This window comes from Cyanistes caeruleus, chromosome Z (assembly GCF_971803275.1).
Source record: "Cyanistes caeruleus chromosome Z, bCyaCae1.hap1.1, whole genome shotgun sequence".
Lineage (NCBI taxonomy): Eukaryota > Metazoa > Chordata > Aves > Passeriformes > Paridae > Cyanistes > Cyanistes caeruleus.
Genome location: NC_141732.1, coordinates 54,077,072 through 54,097,828, shown reverse-complemented (window position 1 = coordinate 54,097,828; position 20,757 = coordinate 54,077,072). Strand labels below are relative to the sequence as shown.

General features: G+C 41.0%; 1 protein-coding gene across 11 annotated transcripts in view; it reads right to left on the bottom strand.

Moving 5' to 3' along the window:
- RFX3 (regulatory factor X3) overlaps positions 1-20,757 on the bottom strand; it is a 116,912-nt gene that overhangs the window by 49,404 nt on the left and 46,751 nt on the right. For all 11 annotated transcript variants that reach the window (XM_086867906.1, XM_086867908.1, XM_086867910.1 and 8 more), the window contains one exon: positions 2,836-2,960. In XM_086867906.1, the coding sequence (XP_086724032.1) occupies positions 2,836-2,952 (117 nt within the window). In that variant the 5' untranslated portion in view covers positions 2,953-2,960. The remainder of the gene's footprint in view (positions 1-2,835; positions 2,961-20,757) is intronic.

Sequence of the window (20,757 nt, the reverse complement as noted above, 5' to 3'; positions counted from 1 at the left end):
TACATTGCTGTAATATTAATTAAAAACAGATTCATCTAAAATTGCATTATTCACTAGAAAGCACTAATAAATTACTGCAAATCATAACATGGAAGTTTCAGCTTACATCAAAATGTTCTATATACACGGATACTCATGTTACAGTATCCTTGAATTTAACAAAATCCCAGAAGTGTCCCATTGTTTTTAGCAATGCATATTCACAATGTAATATAATCAAAATTTGAATATTCACATGTAATTTAGATACAGTTGAAATCATTAAGCATGTCCATTATAAACCATAAAAAAAGAAACCATATTTTATATACTTTTGCCCAAAACCTTCTCTCCAGCTTTCATCACTGGTAACTTTGAATGTGCAGAAATAGTAAGTCCTCCCTCTGCCATCAAAAGAATGTCTTTATTAAAATAGCCATTATAATGGCTCTTTCTCCTAATTTTCTTTAGGAAAATTGGCCCATTCCTACCAAAGGTCCATTGAGACAATATTATTTTAGGCCAATGCAATCCATACACAGGTAATTCCTCAGGACAGATCGTACCTGCTATTTCCTCAACACAGCAATTGTTTTTATATTTGCTATTCCTTTTTTTTCCCAACCCTGCAATTAAAATTACCTAGCCCACCTATATTCTTCATCACATCTTCTACTGGCATACCATATTCACATCTTCACTATTCCCTTTCTCCTCACTACTTCTATAATCTAATCACCTCTCTCTACACGTATCTCCTATATATATATGTATATGTGTTTCAATCACCGTCTGCATTGGACTTCCCAACAATCTTGTTGGATCTTCAATCTCCAATCCTTTAGATTTCCTTTCTCAAATATTATGCTGATTATACAGTCAGTGTTAAGAGTCATTCAGGAAAGTGTAATTTACTATGTCCACAGGAAGAAACAATCCAATATAATGATGGTGTATTCAATACAAAGTGACACTCAAAAGTAGCAGTACTAAAGAAAATGTACATAAAGGTGATCAGGAACAGTTTTACACACTGAGGGCAACAATTAAATACTGTTTGCTGCTCTTATTATGGTATAATCAAAGAAGGAAAAAACCATCTGATCCTCGGCTTCTGTGTTTTGACACAAGTGTACCATTATTAATGGACAACTAGCATTACTTTAGAAAAGATATAGACAATTGGTGACAAAGATTAATACATTATTTATGTGGGAAAATACATTGAGGAAACTTGCAGTCTGACTATTCATGAGCCTCTCTGGAAATCACACTTCCAATGCAGAGACTTCAACTGCTGTGTTTGAGGCCCCCTTCACAGCAGGAGGCTCCAGTCAATAAACAAGGAGACAATTTTATCCTAGAAGTTTTGGAAAAAGTAGAAACTTTGCACAAACAAAGTTTACAAATACCAAAGTCCTGCTCATTCTTCATTTTGCTGTAAGAGTAGAACACAAATACATAGAACACGACCTTACAGTTCAATCATACAAACACTAGGACTGCTATAAAGTATCACAGATGGCACTAATTGGTTACCAGTTTTCAGTCCTTCACACTGAGCAGTACTTCACAAATTCAGTATGTAATATTAGACTGTTGTATGTGTATCTGATATGCTGAAAACAAGCAACCATGTAGCACTACCAAACTGCCATGTTGTATCTGAAAAAGTGAAATACAGGAATAGAAACAAGGGAAAAAAATAAGTCATATAAACTACATGTATGAAACATCTGTCATCATGAAAGAAGACATAAATCAAACAAATTATCCCAGAAAAAAAGTCTTTCACTCACAAATCTCACAACAGAGCTACAGACAAATCTCCTAAAAAGTTAGCTAAGTTCAAGCATCATATGATAGGGATGGAACTACTACTCACTACAAACAGTCTACACAACAGGAAAAAAATATAAATGAAATGTATGAGACTGTGAAACACATACATAAGAATGCACTGGAATTTAATAACTCAAGAAATAGTGAAGTTTAATTTAGAGGTAAGCACTCCACCAGCACAGAAATGAATGGTACTGTTTAATAAAATATGTGTAGTTCTCATATTACTAATTTGGAAAATGGGAAGTCAGATTTTGATGAAAAACATCAGATGTCATCCAAAATACCCATCACATGGACAGCTAATTTCTCTGTTTTCTGGAAAAGCCCTGGACAGCCATCATGGCTTTCATACTGAGTCCCCATTTTCTACCTCCATACTTTTTCTTTTTAGCTCCCCATTTTCTTCCAGCTCCATTTCTTCTAAAGCTCATGGGTGCTGCATAGGAATAATCATCTCATGTGAAAGAACAGTGCACTGTGCTGGCTGCTACACCAATCTTCTTCCTTCCCTGGCAAATTTACATTATGAGTTATTGATTGTCATACCACAAAATCTTTCATGACATTGTGCATATATCTGCAGGCAGTCAAGCCTAGATGCGCAAAGAACAATGCTTTTAATATTTACATTTTCATTGCACTTGGACATCCAAACAGATGAAGAAACAATATCATCGATAATTTCAGAAACATGCAGTATTCAAAGGAAAAAATGTAAATATTCAGTAACATAAAGCAAACTTCTGTGAGCTACTGCATTAATTATATAATAAATAACAGTTAGAATCATGTAAAAATACTAACAGAGCTTGTCAGATGCTCGAGTTAAGGAACAGATCCTGAAAATAGCTTGCTTTTCTCTGGTTATTTTAATTCCAGCAAACTAAAATTGATAAAAGCAAAGTGAAAGTTCCTTTAGCAGTCTTGCACAAAATCAAATTCTTCATTATATTTTTAAGAACTATAATTAGAATTCTTTTTTTAATCTTCTCAAACTTAACAGCCACATACCTGTTGCTGAACTGGTACTTGCTGTACTACCTGTGTGGGCACTGCTGCCTGGCCAGCCACGGATGTCTGTAAAGTCACAGTCGAACCTGTATCTGCCCCAGTCTCTGATGTCTGCATTGTGATCTCTGAAGAAAATTAAAACATAAAATAAAAAAGTTAGTGTATAAATGTTTTTATTTTGCCACTTACATTAGCACACTAATTTGTCCCTTACTTCTATTAACATTTTAAAATCAACTAATACCAATCTTTTGAAGAGACAAGAGATTTTTTTTACCCCCCCTACTAGGACACAAGTAGTATAAATGGGGTTTTATGTTATTTTTATCTTACTTATATTTGAAATATCTTTTGCTCACATATAAAGAAATGTGTCCCTTATCTGAGCTTTTTTTTTGCTTTAGGATTAACTCAGAAAAATCAACAGCAGATCTTCTCTCAGGTTGTAAATAACTGGTCAGCATTCAAAACCATTTTTCCTCTGTCTTACGGAATGACACTGAAATCTCAATACATTCAAATTCAAGTTGAGGCAGGCCACAGAATGAAGGTCTCTTCTCCAGAAAGCAAACTCTGAAAAGCATCTAATGAGTCACAGTGAAAAAAACACTCAAATAACCTTCTTCAGTAGAAAGCATTAAAGCAACTAGAAGGAAACTTTTTGGCACTAAAACCACTCAGACATACATAAATGGTAGACAAGTGCCTATGATCATGGCCCTGATGTTTAAAGGGAACAACAAATTTGGGTAGAATGAATAAATGGTTCAAGAATGACAAAGAAAACTTATCAGAAAGACAACCAAGACTGATATGCCTTCACATGAAACATAGATTGTGAGCAGCAGATTCCTCAATTTCCCATAGCTAAAATGACAATACAATTGATTGGTGACAAAACAAAATTAATTCAAAATTGTGAATCAGCCTTTTATTTCCCTTTCTTCTTAAATTAGCTAAAAAATACTTTGTCAATTTGAGAACCACCATCAGTAAAAATGAGTAGCCTTACCATGCATAATAAAAGAGATTCATATGAAAAAAAAAATCTATATATACTTAGAATTACCTATGCAAGTGATTTTTTTTACTCATGAGACCCAGATGGCTGACAGTGAAGAAAATGGACTTTAATCCCTACCACCAAACAACAAGCTTCCCCAAAAACTAAAAATTTTTTTTTGAGACAAAACCATAATAAAAAAATTGAGGGACATACCACTAAATAGCAGGAGGAGTTCATTACTGTACCAAAAAAATTTCAGTGTTCTCCTTGCTTGACAGAACCACCTGTCAACAGCAAACTTTCCTGTCAAAGCTGGGTTCCACAGCAGTTTAAGCTGATTTAAAGCTGGGTTTCTGAAGTTCCACCTTCAAACTATCTCTAGCTCACCTTGCATTCAAATGCAGCCACTGCAAAGCAGGAAACAGGTATATAAATACGGTATGAGGTCAGGCAATAGGGCCAGGACCTTGCCAATTGTGACCATTCTAGGTTTAAACTCTAGGAAACCATGCCTATGGCACACCTGATTGATATAAATTCTTCTTCTGAAATATTCAGAAAGACTGACAAATTCTTAATCAAATTAATTTCAGATAAATCAACAGACTCTCAGAGTTTCATGTTAACTGAACCCTCTACTTTTAAGCCATGGATGCACTTCAGGACCCAGCACACCCAACAAAAATCAGCATACAAAAGAAAAAGAAGAAAGAAACAGAACTTCAGATTACATTTACAGATTACAAAATCCTAACAATTAAAATGGATCTCCACATGATAAATATGGAGGATAAATATGGAAGTCTCCATGCTGCTAGAAAGTTACGACCTAGTTGTCATTATTCAAAGTTGGTGAGATGAACCCCATGGCTAGAGTGCAGCTGTCAATGGTTACAGGCTGTTCAGAAAAAAGAGGTAAGGAAGGGGAGATGGGTGTATTGTGTTCGTCTGGCAAGGTTTCGGTAGCAAATGAGGGGGGACTACATGGGTGGTTTCTCTGAGAAGCTTCCCCTGTGTCTGATGAAGACAGTGACAGCTGGATCCAAGATGGACCCAGCCCTGGAAAGCTGAGCCTTGAGCCCATCAGTGACAGTGGTACTGCCTCTGAGATAACATATCTAAGAAGAGGGAAAAAAAAGTTATTGGGCAGAAGCAAATTGCAATTGCAGAAGAAAGGAGTGAGAATATGTGAGAGAACCTGCAGACATGTCAGTGGAAGAGCAGGAGATGGTATCTGAGCTGAGACTAGAGCAAGTTTGCTGGCAGGACTTACGACCCCAAGGGAAAGCCATGCTGGAGCAGTCTGGTCCTGAAGGTCTGTATCCCATATAAGGGACCCATGCTGGAGCAGTTTGTGAAGAACTGTAGTCCACTGGAATGACTCACACAGAAATGCATGGAGGACTATGTCCTGTGGGAGGGACCTTAGACAGAAGCTGAGGAAGAGTTTGAGGAGATCACTCCCTGAGAAGGAAACAGCCACAGAAACAATGTGTGACAAACATGTTAATCCCCATTCTGAATTCCCCTCCACTGCAGGAAGGGAGAAGGTAGAGAATCAGGAATAAAGTTAAGCCAGGGAGGAAGTGGAGGGTAAGAAGAAGGTGTTTTAAAGATTTAGGTTTATTTCTTACTATCCTATGCTGGATCTGACTTAAAATAATAAATAAAATAAAATAATTTTTAATAGTAATTAATATTTTATATGTATTAAAATAATTTCCCTCAAATCAAATCTGTTTTGCCTGCCATGATAATTGGTCTTTGGTAATAGATCTTTCAGTTGAAAGATGAATTAATTGGTACTCGATCTTTCCCTGTTGTTATCTTCATCAATGAGCTTTTAGTTACATTTTCTCTCCTTTGTCCAGCTGAGGACTGGAGTGATAGAGTGGTTTTGGTGAGCACCAGGCATTCAGCCAAGGACTACTTCCATTGTTCTGGCTTAAATCCTAAATGCAAAATTTTATTATAGCTCAGTACACTGTACAGATTTTTCCCTCTAGGTGCCATACGACATGGTTTGACAGTCAACCTTAAGTATCTTCCTATTTACTGGAAGTTTTTCTAGCATCATGTCAGTGATGAAGTCAGTGTAATTCCTTTACATTGCATCAATGCTGAGAACACACTTACAGTTTTGGCTAGGGTAAAGTTAACCTTCTTCACAGTGACTGGCATGGGGCTATGTTTTGGATTTGAACCCTGAACACAGGGTTGATAATACAGAGATGTTTTTGTTATTGCTGAGCAGGGCTTGCACAGTGCTAAGGCTTTTTCTGCTTTTTGTACTGCCACACTGGGGAAGGGACTGGGAGCGCTTGGGAGAGCCAGGACAGGTGACCCCAACTTACCAAAGGGATATTCCAGGCCATGTGGCAGCAAGCTAAGCTAAGCTCACTATAAAGTGAGAGGAAGAAAGAGAAAGGAGGGGACATTTGGAGCAATGGTGTTTGTCTTCCCAAGTCACTGTTACAGGTGATGATCTCCTGGAGCTGGCTGAACACCTGCCTGCCCATGGGAAGCACTGAATTAATTCCATGTTTTACTTTGCTTGTGTGTGTGGCTTCTGCTTTCCCTTTTAAACTTTAAATTTTACCCTGAGCTTTTCAGCTTTTGCCCTTCTGATTCTTTCCCCAGCCCCACTGGTGGGAGGGTGAGTGAGTGAGTGAGTGAGTGAGTGAGTGAGTGAGTGAGTGAGTGAGTGAGTGAGTGAGTGGCTGTGGGGGCTCAGCTGTTGGCTAGGATTAAAGCCACAACAATAATCTAAATGAAGACTCCCCCAATTTTTCTCTAACACTCCATGTAAGTAAAGGAAGTGAATCGTCATCCTTGCCTAATTGGACCGTCAGGTGTATGACAAACAACAGATGAATGTTTGACAAGGTCCTTTTTATTCTGCCTAATTAAGCAGTTGGACACACCCATCTGTTAATGGTATTGCTTTGTACAGCCAGCCTTGTTGCAGGATGTGAATGTAAGCTAAACAGGCCACATTCTGAAAGAAGACTAATTAACCCCTCCAAGTGGGAAAAGATACTGTTGGGACCCAGCTGCTGAATGCAACAAGGTTAGTATTTCCTCAGTATAATGGACAGAACTTAGGCAAAGCTACCATGCTGAAAATTATTCATTTCCTATACATTCTGTGCAGTTCCATGTTGTCTGTTAAATTCCCTAAAGATTTTTTAATATACCCAAATTCTCAGTTGGAATCCTTCTGTTTTCTAGACTTGAAATGTGAAGACAGAATGATTTAAGAGCATAACTTGCTCTATTACTTATAAAAAGAGATGGTTAAAATGTGTCAGATTAAGGTTTATTTTGTTCCTGGACTACTTTACACTGAACTAATTTAGTTTTTTAACCGACCAGAGTTTGCAAAGTTTTGTTCAGCTAGGTATGCTTTATTGTCTAGATCAAATAATGTAGCAGGCTTTAATTCAATGCAAAAAATGAAAGCCTGTAATTTAGCCTTTCAAGTGCAGCAGGAACTTTCTTTTTTCTCCTCTAGAGCCTAAACAAAACATCACAGAAGATAAACTGAACTAGATCTCGTAATCACATGCAGTAATGGGAGGCTTTTAATAGTCAGAATAAAAGGCTAATCTTAAGATCTTATCTATTTACAATGATGAATAGCCAATATACTAATTAAGAATTTGCAGCAACATAATGTGTTTCACAATAAAGAAAAACTTCTCAGAACATTGAATTTCAACAATTAATACAGAATGCTTGGTTCCTGAACAAGAGTATAAATGGAAATAGTCTTCAATAATACACTAGCTTAACGTAAGCATTCCTTTTCAATTTTTGTATAAACAAAAATTTTATGAATAATTGACTTCATAATTGTGTTGTGTTAGAGCAGAAGATAGATTACGCAAGCTATTCACAGAGGAAGAACAGAATATTACAACAGTTTCTAGGTACTAATGTATTTTCATGTTAGACACCCAGTTTCATACTGAACACTATATGATTGATTGTCTTCTCCCAAGGTTCTTGTGAATATCAAAGTAGGCAGCTGGACTCTGCCTGGTACTACTAGTAGCTGCTAAATATTGCAGTTAGTACCACACATTTCCTTACTCTTTTTTCAGCTTTTCACAGATTTATGGAGGAGTAACAGTCAGCGGAATGGCACAGAATGAAGTTTAGAAGCTGCCTCTCTGGACATACATATATATATATACCTCAGAGTAATAAAACCGTGTAAAAGTGTAACAAACAGAAGGGTGAGATACAGAGATGCACACTGGAAGGGACCTGTGTAAGTAGAATCTCCTGGTAACTCCTTCAAAGAAAGTTCATAATAGAAAAAGCACAGTCTCAATGATCAGTTTACTAAGTACCTAAGAACAGTCTTAGTCAGTAAGTCATTATGAAACTCCATATGGGTGCTTAGATTGAATGACTATTTCAAGATTTTCTCGCTTTGATCTACCTACTAATTTTACCTTCAAAACCATCAAAACTGTATTTACTCTTGCTGACAAATAAACAGTGTTACACAACAGCCCTACCCATTACTACACACCAGCACCAAGATTACACAAACTATCCTTTGAGAAGGATAAACCTTCTCAAAATTTTTCTTGTGAGAATACTAGCAAACCATCAAACAATTACATTTATGCTATTCTAAAGGATTTGTTTGCCCACTAGAGATTCTGTGAGTAGAAAAGTCCAAGTGGTATTTTCCTTCATCTTGGGTAAAAGGGTGTTGGGAAGAGGACACTGATACTGCATTTCAATGCTTAAATTGTAGAACTGGCACTGGCAACAGGGCTTCGGTTTTTATGATCATAGGGCCTTCCCTAAGGTTAACAGCTTGGGAGAGAGGGAATGCACCCCATTAATTGGGGCACAGTTATTTTTGCCAGCATGATAGCTGACCTGGTAACAAGGACTGGAACCAGGAGTGATATGGGGAGGGAAAGAGTTTCCAGCTGCTCTGTGGAGGAGTGGTGGACAGATTCGACAAGCAAAGGCATGAATGAAAGGTGACATGAATGAAAGGCAACACATAATCAAAAAATGAGGCTTAAGGAGGGTCCTTAAGCACATGCATATGAGCAAGGAAGCAGCTACAAAGCATCTTTATGAGAAAGCCACACAGACTTTCTTTCAGAAATCAGTATGGTGAAGTCCCTGTCTGAAGAGCTCATATGCGAAGCGGTGTATGACGTGTAATAGACAGAAACTCTTTTGTTCACCTAAATATATAGATATGATATGATGCTTTGCAAAATTGTACTTTGGGTATAAAATCGGGAAGAGGTTGAAGGCCGCTAACTTGCTGAGGCTGGCATAATTATTAACAGCCTAGCAGAGAGTCCTGGAATGCTAGGACAAGATAAACCTTGAGGGGAAAACAGTGAGAAAAGGTCAGCAGAGTAAGAGTGAGGAAGACTTGGAGCCTCCCTTTTACAACCACCAGAGAGCAGAAAAAGACCCTCTAATAACCAGAGACGCATGCGCAGAGACGCCGGAGAAAAGACACGCAACCCGGAAGTCGAGACGAATAAAAGAAGAAACACGGAAGCGGGAAGCACGGCAGTTTCGTGGGGAAGAGACTTTTCCTTCTCCCTGCCGCCTGGCGCCAACTTTTGCTTATTGCTGACTTGCTATAATTAATAAAACCTTTCCTTATATATCTGTTTCTAGTGTATTTATAACAAATTTGGTGCCGTGACTCGGATACAATCTGCAGGACGGATACTCGGCACCACCGGTGGGCGCCCCACTTTAATATTCAGCGGTCCGGAGGACCGGTTCCTGCCTCAGTTGCACCGACGAACCTAAATCTAAGGCAATAAGCAAAAGGGAGACCGGTCGACCCCTTAAAATCTGTGCACAGAGTCCGGACGAAGACGCAGGATGCGTGAGTATTACGGGAACCGTTTGGCTGGGGTCGGGATCCCGGAGTGTGGCGAAGTGGTGTGTGTGTGAGAGGAGAACTGGTAGCCAGATTCTCCAAGCGAGTGCTGACCCTTCGGTAGTGTGGTTCCCATTGGCCCGCGAGGGCCTGGGCCACGAAAAAGGGGAAGTGAAAGAGGCTGTGTGATAGAAGGCACTCTGGAAGAATGGGGCAGGGGAGAAGCAAGCCCCCTGTATCTATTGAACTCCCACCGGTACCTAGAGACAGTCTGTTGGGTTTTATATTAGAGAATTTGGAGCATTTCCCAGGAACAGAAAATAAGGATAAGGCAAAAATGATTCACTATTGTGTAGAAGTATGGGGAGGAAAGGAAATTTCAAAGAATGTATTTTGGCCTATATTTGGATCAACTGAAGATTGGGTTAAACAAAAGTTAAATTCATGGGTAAGAACAAAGATCCCCTTTAGCCCAGAGGAAAGTCCTTTTGCAGAGATCTGGGTGGTGAATCCTGAGGCTTTTATATTTAGGTTGACAGAGAATTTGGGGGAGGGGAAGGGAAAGAAAAAGAAACCCTGAAAAGAAGATGCTTTGATAATCCCCACCCCTGCATTTGTACCACCACCACCACCATGAGCCCCTCCCTCTCCGAATCCCGAGGAGGAGGATTTAGACATGCCAGAGGTGGGGCCTGTTACCTGGAATAGATTCAGAAGGAAACAGGAGAACCTATTCCCATTAAGAGAGATGCCAATGGGTGGCCCCCAAGCTGGAATAGGGTTTATATCTGTCCCCCTTAGTTCGGGGGATGTCAGAGATTTTAAAAAGGAGATGGGGCATTTACTGGAAGATCCATTTGGGGGTTGCAGAAAGAGTTGATCAATTCTTAGGACCTAATATATACACACAGGAAGAATTACAATCTATCTTGAATATTTTATTTACGGCAGAAGAGAGAAACATGATTAGAAGGGAAGGAATGCGCATCTGGGATGCTCAGCATGTCCAGCGACCACTGGCAGATGTAAAATGGCCCCTCCAAAATCCCCATTGGGATCATCAGAATCCAGCCCATAGAGTACACATGCAGGATTTAAGGACTATTATAATTCAAGGAATTAGGGAGGCAGTCCCAAGGGGTCATAATATTAATAAAGTATTTAATGAGAGGCAAAAGAAAGATGAAACTCCTACGGAGTGGTTGGAAAGGCTTAGAAAGAATTTTCAACTATATTCTGGAATGGATCCAGATACCCAATTGGGACAAGCACTGCTTAAAGCACAATTTGTGGCAAAAGCCTGGGAGGATATTCGGAGGAAGATAGAAAAATTGGATGGGTGGCAAGACAGAGGTCTGGATGAACTTTTGCGAGAAGCACAAAAAGTGTATGTTAGAAGAGAAGAGGAGGCTCAGAAGAGGCAGATTAAAATGATGGTGGCTGCTGTAAGAGAGAGTGAAGATCAAACCTGGAAAGGGAAACAACAGAGACCGATTAGAGACTTAAAGGAAAGACAGAACACTAAAACTTGTTTTTACTGTGGAAAGAAAGGACATTTTAAGAAAGAATGTAGGGTGAGGATCCAGGATGAAAAGATGTTCAAAGAAGACTAGAGGTGTCAGGGGCTCTTTGTTTTGGGGACCCAAGACCACCAGAAAGAGCTCTTGATAAAGTTAAAAGTGGGTCCCCAGCACCAAGAAATAACATTCTTGGTAGATACTGGAGCTGAGAGATCAACCATTCAGTTTTTACCTAAAGGATGTAGTATATCCAAAGAAACTGCCACGGTAGTGGGGGCAAAGGGGGAACCCTTTGAAGTGAGGGTTATTAAAGATGTGATAATAGAATCAGAGTCAAAAATCGGGGTGGGAAATTTTTTGTTAGTACCAGAAGCAGATTATAATTTGTTGGGACGAGATTTAATTATTGAATTGGGAATACATTTAGATATAGTTGATAAGGAGTGGAAGATAAGACTATGCCCTTTAAGAGCAGAAGATGAAGACAAAATAAACCCAGAAGTGTGGTATACACCTGAGAGTGTGGGACAGCTGAAGATAACCCCATTCTCGGTCACTATTAAAAACCCAGAAATTCCAGTCAGAATAAAACAATATCCCTTGTCACTTGAGGGACGAAGAGGGTTGAAACCAGAAATTGACAGATTGTTAAGCAAGGGACTATTAGAACCATGTATGTCACCTTTTAACACACCCATACTGCCAGTAAAGAAGCCAGATGGGACTTATCGTTTGGTACAAGATTTAAGAGAAATTAACAAACGCACAGTAGCACGGTTTACCGTAGTTGCAAATCCGTACACATTACTAAGTAAGCTGGGACCTGATAGTTTGTGGTACAGTGTTATAAATTTAAAAGATGCATTCTGGGCCTGTCCTCTTGATGAGACTAGTCGAGATTATTTCGCATTTGAATGGGAAGATCCAGATACGGGGAGGAGATAACAACTGAGATGGACGGTATTGCCCCAGGGATTCACGGAATCCCCCAATTTATTTGGGCAAGCATTAGAGCAGATTTTACAGGATTATCAGATAGACCCAGGAGTGACCTTGATACAATATGTGGATGACTTGCTTTTAGCTGGGAAAGAGGAAGAAGACGTAAGGAGAGAGAGTATTAAGCTGTTAAATTTCCTGGGTTTAAAGGGATTGAAAGTATCCAAGGCAAAACTCCAATTTGTGGAAGAAGAGGTAAGATATTTAGGTCATTACCTTAGAAAAGGAAAAAAAAAGATAGACCCTGAAAGAGTACAAGGAATTTTGTCACTACCAATTCCAAGAAATAAAAGACAGATACGTCAAATTTTGGGATTAACAGGATACTGTAGACAGTGGATTGAAAATTATAGTAGCAAAGTTAAATTTTTATATCATAAATTGACACAAGGGGGATTGATGAAATGGAGTTTAGAAGATACAGAAAAATTCCGGGAGCTAAAAGAAAGTTTAATTCATGCTCCTGTCCTGAGTCTCCCAGATTTAAGAAGACCTTTTTATTTGTTTGTAAATGTGGAAGATGGAATTGCCTTCGGAGTCCTGACTCAGGAGTGGGCAGGGAGAAAGAAGCCAATAGGGTATCTATCAAAGATCTTGGACCCCATGAGTAAGGGCTGGCCAACTTGTCTGCAAGCAGTAGCAGGATGTGCCCTGTTGGTGGAGGAAGCTAGGAAAATTACTTTTAATAGCAATTTGAAGGTAATGTCCCCCCATAACATTTGGGGTGTGTTAAAACAAAAGGCGGATAAGTGGATTTCAGATGCTAGACTTCTAAAATATGAAGGAATTTTAGTTGAGGCCCCAAACTTAATATTAGAAACCACTACTTTACAAAATCCGGCTGCATTTTTGTATGGAGAACCTGAAGGTGAACCTCTGACACATGACTGTATAACTACAATTGAGGAACAAACCAAAATTAGACCTGATTTGGAAGAAGAGGAATTAAAAAGTGGAGAAAAGCTGTTTGTGGATGGGTCCTCCAGAGTAATAGAAGGAAGGAGGAAAACAGGCTATGCCATCGTACGAGGACCTGATTTGCAAGTCCTAGAATCAGGTCCATTAGACAAATCTTGGTCAGCCCAAGCCTGTGAATTGTATGCAGTATTAAGAGCATTGAAATTATTAGAAGGAAAGGAGGGGACAATATATACAGATTCCAGATATAGTTATGGAGTGGTGCATACGTTTGGTAAACTGTGGGAAGAAAGGGGTTTAATAAACTCCCAAGGGAAAGATTTAGTCCATCAAAAACTCATAGTTGCAGTATTAAAAGCCCTGAGAGGGCCCAAGAGGTTGGCAGTGGTTCATTTGAAAGGACACCAGAAGGGAATGGACTTGAGGAGTAGGGGAAATAATGCCACCAATCAGGAGGCAAAACGGGCGGCATTACGAATAATGGTCCTAAAAGAAAAAGTGGGGTGTGAAGAAATTCTGGAACATAAGGATAGTGATTTAAGAAGTAGATTTACTGAGGAAGAGAGGTTAAAACTCCCAGAGACAGGAGCAATAGAAAACTCAGAGGGGAGATGGTTCCTTCCAGACGGCCGGGAAGTACTACCAAAAGCCATAGCTCAAAGAATATTAGAAAAAATACATCAAAGGACACATTGGGGAGCACAAGGACTAATAGACTATTTTGTGGCAAAGTATATGAGCACAGGTATTCGAGACTTAGCTAAGCAAATTACTAGAAGCTGCCTCCCATGTTTAAAAACAAATAGGAAAAATCTCAGAAAATTAACTTATGGAGGGAGACCCTTGGCAAAAAGACCCTTTGCAAATATTCAGATTGACTTCACAGAACTACCAAAGGTAGGGAGACTTAAATATCTCCTGGTCCTAGTGGATGATCTCACCCATTTTGTAGAAGCTTTCCCAACATCTAGGGAAACTTCACGAACAGTTGTAAAGGTGCTATTGGAAGAAATAATTCCTAGATATGGGGTACCAGAGACAATAGACTCTGACAAAGGTCCCCATTTTACATCAAAAATAACTCAGGAGGTGTCGGAGGCATTAGGAATAAAGTGGGAACAACACACCCCTTGGCACCCTCAAAGTTCCAGGAGAGTAGAAAGAATGAATGGAGAAATAAAAAAGCAACTTACTAAGCTAGTAATGGAAACAAAACTATCATGGGTTAAATGTGTTCCACTAGCCCTTCTGAATATTCGAACCCAGCCAAGGGCAGATTTGGGAATTTCCCCTTTTGAGATGTTCTATGGTATGCCTTATAATATAGAAGAAGTTCAAACACATCCAAATGTGAGTGATCAATATATCAATAAGTACTTAATAAAATTAATGAAGTTTAAGAAGGCATTGTGGGAAAAAGGAATGCTAGCTCAAAGACCACCATAGGATTTTATATTACACCAGGTACAACCCGGAGAGTGGGTGCTGATAAGAAGTTGGAAAGAGAATCCCCTAACACAGAAGTGGGAGGGACCGTATCAAGTCTTACTAACAACTGATTCTGCAGTCCGAACCGCGGAGAAGGGATGGACACACGCCAGGCGAATTAAGGGACCTGTGGAGCCACCAAAAAACTAATAACTGGGAAGTGGTTAGCCCGGCTGGGGACCTGAGACTTAAAATATCCTGAAAAAAATAACATCTAAAAATTATTAATCTGCTTAGAAACTTATGAATAGTAAACTCCATAAAGGTTTTTATATAGAATATAAGATACCCCCATCTAGTAGTGAGGAAATATATAACAGTAGTGTTAAAATAGGCTGTGCTGTATGTCAGAATTGTTACTCTTTTGTTTGTTTTAAATGTATAGTATGTGAAGAACATTGGTGGACCCACTGTCATAGAGGCTACCCACCGAGAGGGGTGTGTAGATTTTGCTACATTGCCCAAAGGAGACTCACTGATTGGGCCCTAAGAACCAGAACACGGGCAGGAGAATTTGAGAAAGGATCAGAGAAGTGGTGGGCCATTTACTCAAAAGGAGTCAATTCCTTATATTATTGTTACCATCCAAACGAACCTGCACCTTTTGTAGTAAATATAGTAGCTGGGTTGTGCAGACGGTGGCTCCAGGAATTGAGGTGTAATACCCCTTTAGTAAAGCATAAAAGTTGGGAAAAAAATATACAAAGAAGCAATAAAAGAAGGAGTAATCTCCCTCCTGAAGAATACTCTTGCTGCCGAGAAGATGGTACACCCCGTGTCCCGTGGCAACCGGGTCGATAACGGGAGAGGCAGAGGAGTAATAAACTGTGGAGGGAAACACTCCAATATACATGGGACCAAAAGGTCATGGTCCTGGAAATGCCACAAGAATGGGAATGAGACAACCCAGCGAAATAATTTCTGGGGAATCCAAATTGACATTTTACAAAAGAAAAGCCTCTATTATAGCAGGGGAAGCCAATGCTCATTAAAAAAGTCAGTAATATTTATAATCTTAATCAGCACATTTAGCATTTGCACAAGTAAGACTCATGAACTCTTCAATTGGTCTTTAATCTGATGGGAGGACCAGGTTATCATCCAATCACAAATCACCTCTGGAGCCCCTAGCTTTCAAGTTACACTGGACTCTCTCATTAAGTGGAAAGGTATTATTTCCCGCCCAGGCATAAGGTACTATATATGTGCCCAGCTTCTAATCCAGGCAGAGGGTATTGTAATTATCCCGGCGAATTTTACTGTAGATATTGGGGCTGTGAGACAATTTCCATGGGATGGAAAGTACAAAACCCAGATAAGTATCTAAAGGTTGAACGGGGTCCACATGGATGTGTAAAGCCCTGGATAGGCCCCCCAGGGGAGATAACATATATTGGAACTTGCAAATTTCACTATATTAATATCACACAATCCCAAGATCCTGGGTGGTTATTGGGAAGAACCTGGGATCTCAGAGTATGGGAACCTGGAAGGGATTGGGGGGCGCATATACTCATAAAGAAAGAGGTGGTTCCCCATGATTCGGGATCTGTTGGACCAAATCCAGTGGTGTGGGGAGCAGAAGACCCGAAAGTAAGGGATCAGAATAACCATTCAGAAAAACTAGAAAATGGCGCCCAAGTATTAACCATGGTAGAGACACCCCAAGAATATGGAAACGAGGCTCTTTGGAAAATTCTGCAAGCTACCTTTAAAGTGTTAAATGATACACACCCAAATTTAACTAGAGAATGTTGGTTATGTTATAACATTAACCCACCTTTTTATGAGGCCATAGGCTCCATAGCAGAACCAAAGAGAGTGAATGGCACCAATCCTGCTGCTTGCTTATGGAAATCGGGAAGAGAAAATACCCCAGGAATAACATTATCTCGAGTCACTGGAAAAGGGAAATGTGTGGGAAATGTACCCCTAGATAAGAATTATTTATGTCAAACAAAAATACAGATTAATGACCCTCGCAAGCCAGCTCAGTGGCTGATTCCAGCACCTAATACTAAATGGGTTTGTAACACTTTAGGAGTAACCCCATGTGTTTCTATAACAGCCTTTAATGAAACCTATGAATTCTGCATACAGGTTATAATAGTTCCCAGGATTATTTATCATTCTGAAGAATATGTGTATACACAATTTCAAAACCCAGAACATCATTTAGTGAAGCGAGAACCCCTAACAGCACTAACAGTAGCCGTATTGCTAGGCATAGGAGGGGCTGGATTAGGAACAGGTGTAGCATCCTTAGTAAATCAGCATCAGGGGCTCAGAGAGCTTAGAATTTCAGTAGATGAGGATTTAAGAAGAATTGATAAATCTATAAAAGACCTCACAGACTCCCTAGACTCACTGGCTGAAGTGGCCTTGCAAAATAGAAGGGGAATAAGTCTATTATTTTTACAACAAGGAGGCCTTTGTGCTGCCCTTAAACAAGAATGTTGTGTATATGTAAATAAAAGTGGAATAGTAAGAGAAACCATGGCCAAATTACAGGAAGGACTGGAAAAGAGAAAGAAAGAACAACAAATGCAACAGAGTTGGCATGAAACTTGGTTTAATTACTCCCCCTGGTTAACTACTTTGTTATCCACCATAATGTGGCTGCTAATTTTACTAATTTTAATACTTACTTTAGGCCCTTGCATTCTCAATAAAATTATTAATATCGTAAAAAACAGATTAGAAGCAGCACACCTTATGTTAATACACGCTAAATATGAGGCCTTAAAGGGAGAAGAAACAGAAGATTATTTAGAATTAAGTAAAAGGGAACTACAAAGATTCAGTGAACAAAAGTAAGGAATAGAAAAAGGGGGGAGTTGTAATAGACAGAAACTCTTTTGTTCGCCTAAATATATAGATATGATATGATGCTTTGCAAAATTGTACTTTGGGTATAAAATCGGGAAGAGGTTGAAGGCCGCTAACTCGCTGAGGCTGGCATAATTATTAACAGCCTAGCAGAGAGTCCTGAAATGCTAGGACAAGATAAACCTTGAGGGGAAAACAGTGAGAAAAGGTCAGCAGAGTAAGAGTGAGGAAGACTTGGAGCCTCCCTTTTACAACCACCAGAGAGCAGAAAAAGACCCTCTAATAACCAGAGACGCATGCGCAGAGACGCCGGAGAAAAGACATGCAACCCGGAAGTCGAGACAAATAAAAGAAGAAACACGGAAGCGGGAAGCGCGGCAGTTTCGTGCGGAAGAGACTTTTCCTTCTCCCTGCCGCCTGGCGCCAACTTTTGCTTATTGCTGGCTTGCTGTAATTAATAAAACCTTTCCTTATATATCTCTTTCTAGTGTATTCATAACACAACGGACTCACACTCAGCATGGAGAATAAACATCAGGAATAGAGACCTCTCTGCACTTGCAGGACTATCATCATGTTGAGATGACAGTGATGTGCTGGGATAGCAAATACCAGTGAAGGGCACCAACGGAGGGACATAAGCTATCTGACTTTATCATTTGTTTTTTTAAGAAATAAAAAATATCTTCAGGAAACAATCTAGGATGAAGTTTACAGGAACTTCCTTGTTGGGATGGTATTTTGTAGCTTAACCAGAAACAAGTTTTGATAAAGAATTTTATTACAGAATATTTCTACAAATTTAGTGTGCTTTCTAAATTGCTATTTACACCTCTAAGTCTAGTATATTATGGCTTTTAATTCACAGTTAGTCGAGTATTATCCATTTTTAAATAGTACTCAGATACTTTTCAGATACTGAGGTATGGATGCTAGCTTTGGAACAGGCTGCAGAGAGCTGCAGAAAATGCAGGCCCATGGCCTCTCAGTCCTGCCTGAGAAGCTAGCCTGGGAATTCAAAGGAGGATTTCAAAACAATCCTCAGAGACAGAAAACAACTGCCAGGTGCTGTTTATCTGTCCTCTTGTTTCCTCTTGAAACAGAGGGTCAGGGGGGTAGAGTGCCCCTGACCAATGATGGTAATGTAACACTTTGCTAACCAGTAAGAGTTTCTTTTCTGTACTTTCCACGTATCTGTCTATAAGACAGGCCTGAAGCAATAAACTAGAGGAATTCTCATGTTGTGACTCCCTGGAGAGTCCAGTGTCGTTCTTTCTAGCCGTTCCCAATCGGAACGACATCTGGTGACCCCGACGTGATGTTGAACCGACCCTCGAGGTCCGGTAATCCCGACGTGAAGTGCAGCCGACCCCCGAGGTCAGAAAGCAACCGACGTGACTTCTGCTAATCCCCTGAGGGTAAGCAGCGAGCGGGAAAAAGCCAGCCCTTCCCCCTAGAGGGGTAAGTGGAATTCTCCCGGGCTTTCCTAGAGGAAGCTGGTTCTGGAAACCAACGGGATAGCGGAGCCCTGCCGGTGAGCGGGCTTGGAACGGCCTATCTTGGTGAAGCAGAGCTCAAAATCCCGGGTCTGAGCCGATAGCGTGTGCATAATTGCATTCGCGGAGCCGCCAAGATAAAGTTCTCATAATGGGGAACTGCACTTCAGCTGATGAACAGCTTGCCTACCTTGCATGGCAGGATGCCCTGCCCCGCATGGGACTCAGTGTTTCTGAAGATGCCATGCGTGCTTTATTTCAGTGGGTAAAAGAGCAAGGTTTTGTTATAACTATGGACAATGCCTTTGATCTCGAACTTTGGCTGTCGATAGAGAACCATTTATGGTCGGAATTCATTAACGGAGATATCAGCGTGTGTAACCTGGCAGCCACCTGGGGAGTGCTTTTTAAAGCGCTGAAACGGAGCCAGTCTGAGGACAGTGAAACCGGGATGAGAAACTTTGATGCCGAAAGTTCCTCCGTTGTACAAGATAAGGGACCGGGAGATGAAACCGTGGATGAGCTGCATAGTGCTCTTTTAACTCTGCCCGGACCCTCGGAGGACTTTGGCAGCGAGCGAGAGCAATCTGCGGCCCGAAAATCTCCCTCTCCAGGGGGGTTTGAGCGGCCGCCATCCGCGGAGCTCGGCGCGCGGGCTTTGCCAGCAGAGGGGCCTCTCTTCAGCCCCCCCCGCGCCCGGCACGCGGAGCACCGCCGGGGGGTTCGAGCGCGGGTCCAAAACACCGCGGGCCGCCGCCGCCGGGGGGCCCAGGCAAGCAAATCCCCCCTGTACCAACGCGGCGGGGCACGCGGCTCCCCCCGCAGAGGAGCGGCGGGGGGAGGGGAAACAGCAACCTCGCGCTCCCCCTGTGCCTGCCCGCCGCCACCGGCCACGGCCTGAGTGGCTGCCAGCCGGCCGCAAAAACCCCGAAAAACCCGAGCTCAAGCCCAGATCTGGGGCTGGGGCCAGGCCCATGGCGGGCATCGCCACCCCCCGCGTCCGAAGCACCGTCGGAAAAGTGGCGGGGGGGGGGCCGGCGGCTTCGCTCGCCCCGCGTGTGCACGAGACACGCTCCAGTGGGGAGAGGCGGGGGGCGAGCCTCGCTCCCCCCGCGCTTGCCGTGCTGCGCTCCCGATCTGAGTTCTAGCAGCGACCCCCCGCACCCATAAAGGTGGCGGGGGGAGAGAAAGACAGCGGCAGGCCCCTCCACCGGGACCTTCCGCACCAACCCGAAGAAATACCTCGACGAGTCCATCAGCTCCAGCGGCCTGAGCCGCGCCACAGTCCTGCAGTCCCTGCGGGACCCAAATTTACTCACTGTACCTTTTAAGTCTTGTGTTTACAGAGCTGACAACCAGCCACGAGGAGATGGTAACTTCAAATTCCCTGAACCTTCCTGAAATTCATGAACTACTGTTCAAACCTGATGAACAATAACAGCAGCCATGTAAACTTTATAAATCCCTCAAAAACCCCTCAATTATATTTGGAAAAAAAACAACAAACAAACAAAAAAAAACAAAAACAAAAAAAAAAAAAAAACGGGATAAGAAGAGGGGATCAAAGCAGTATAAATTGCATTGTGCATTGTTTTTATCACTTTGGTGTTCTTTCAAACTACTCTGTTGACATGTTAGACTGTCAATTCGAACAGACTAACAGTGTTTTGTATAGTGTGTGTACTAATTCACTGAATTAGAAACATTAGAGTCAACCATCAAGTCCTTGCAAGGAGAACAATCTTAAATACCAAAACATAAACCAAAATTCTAAATTAATTC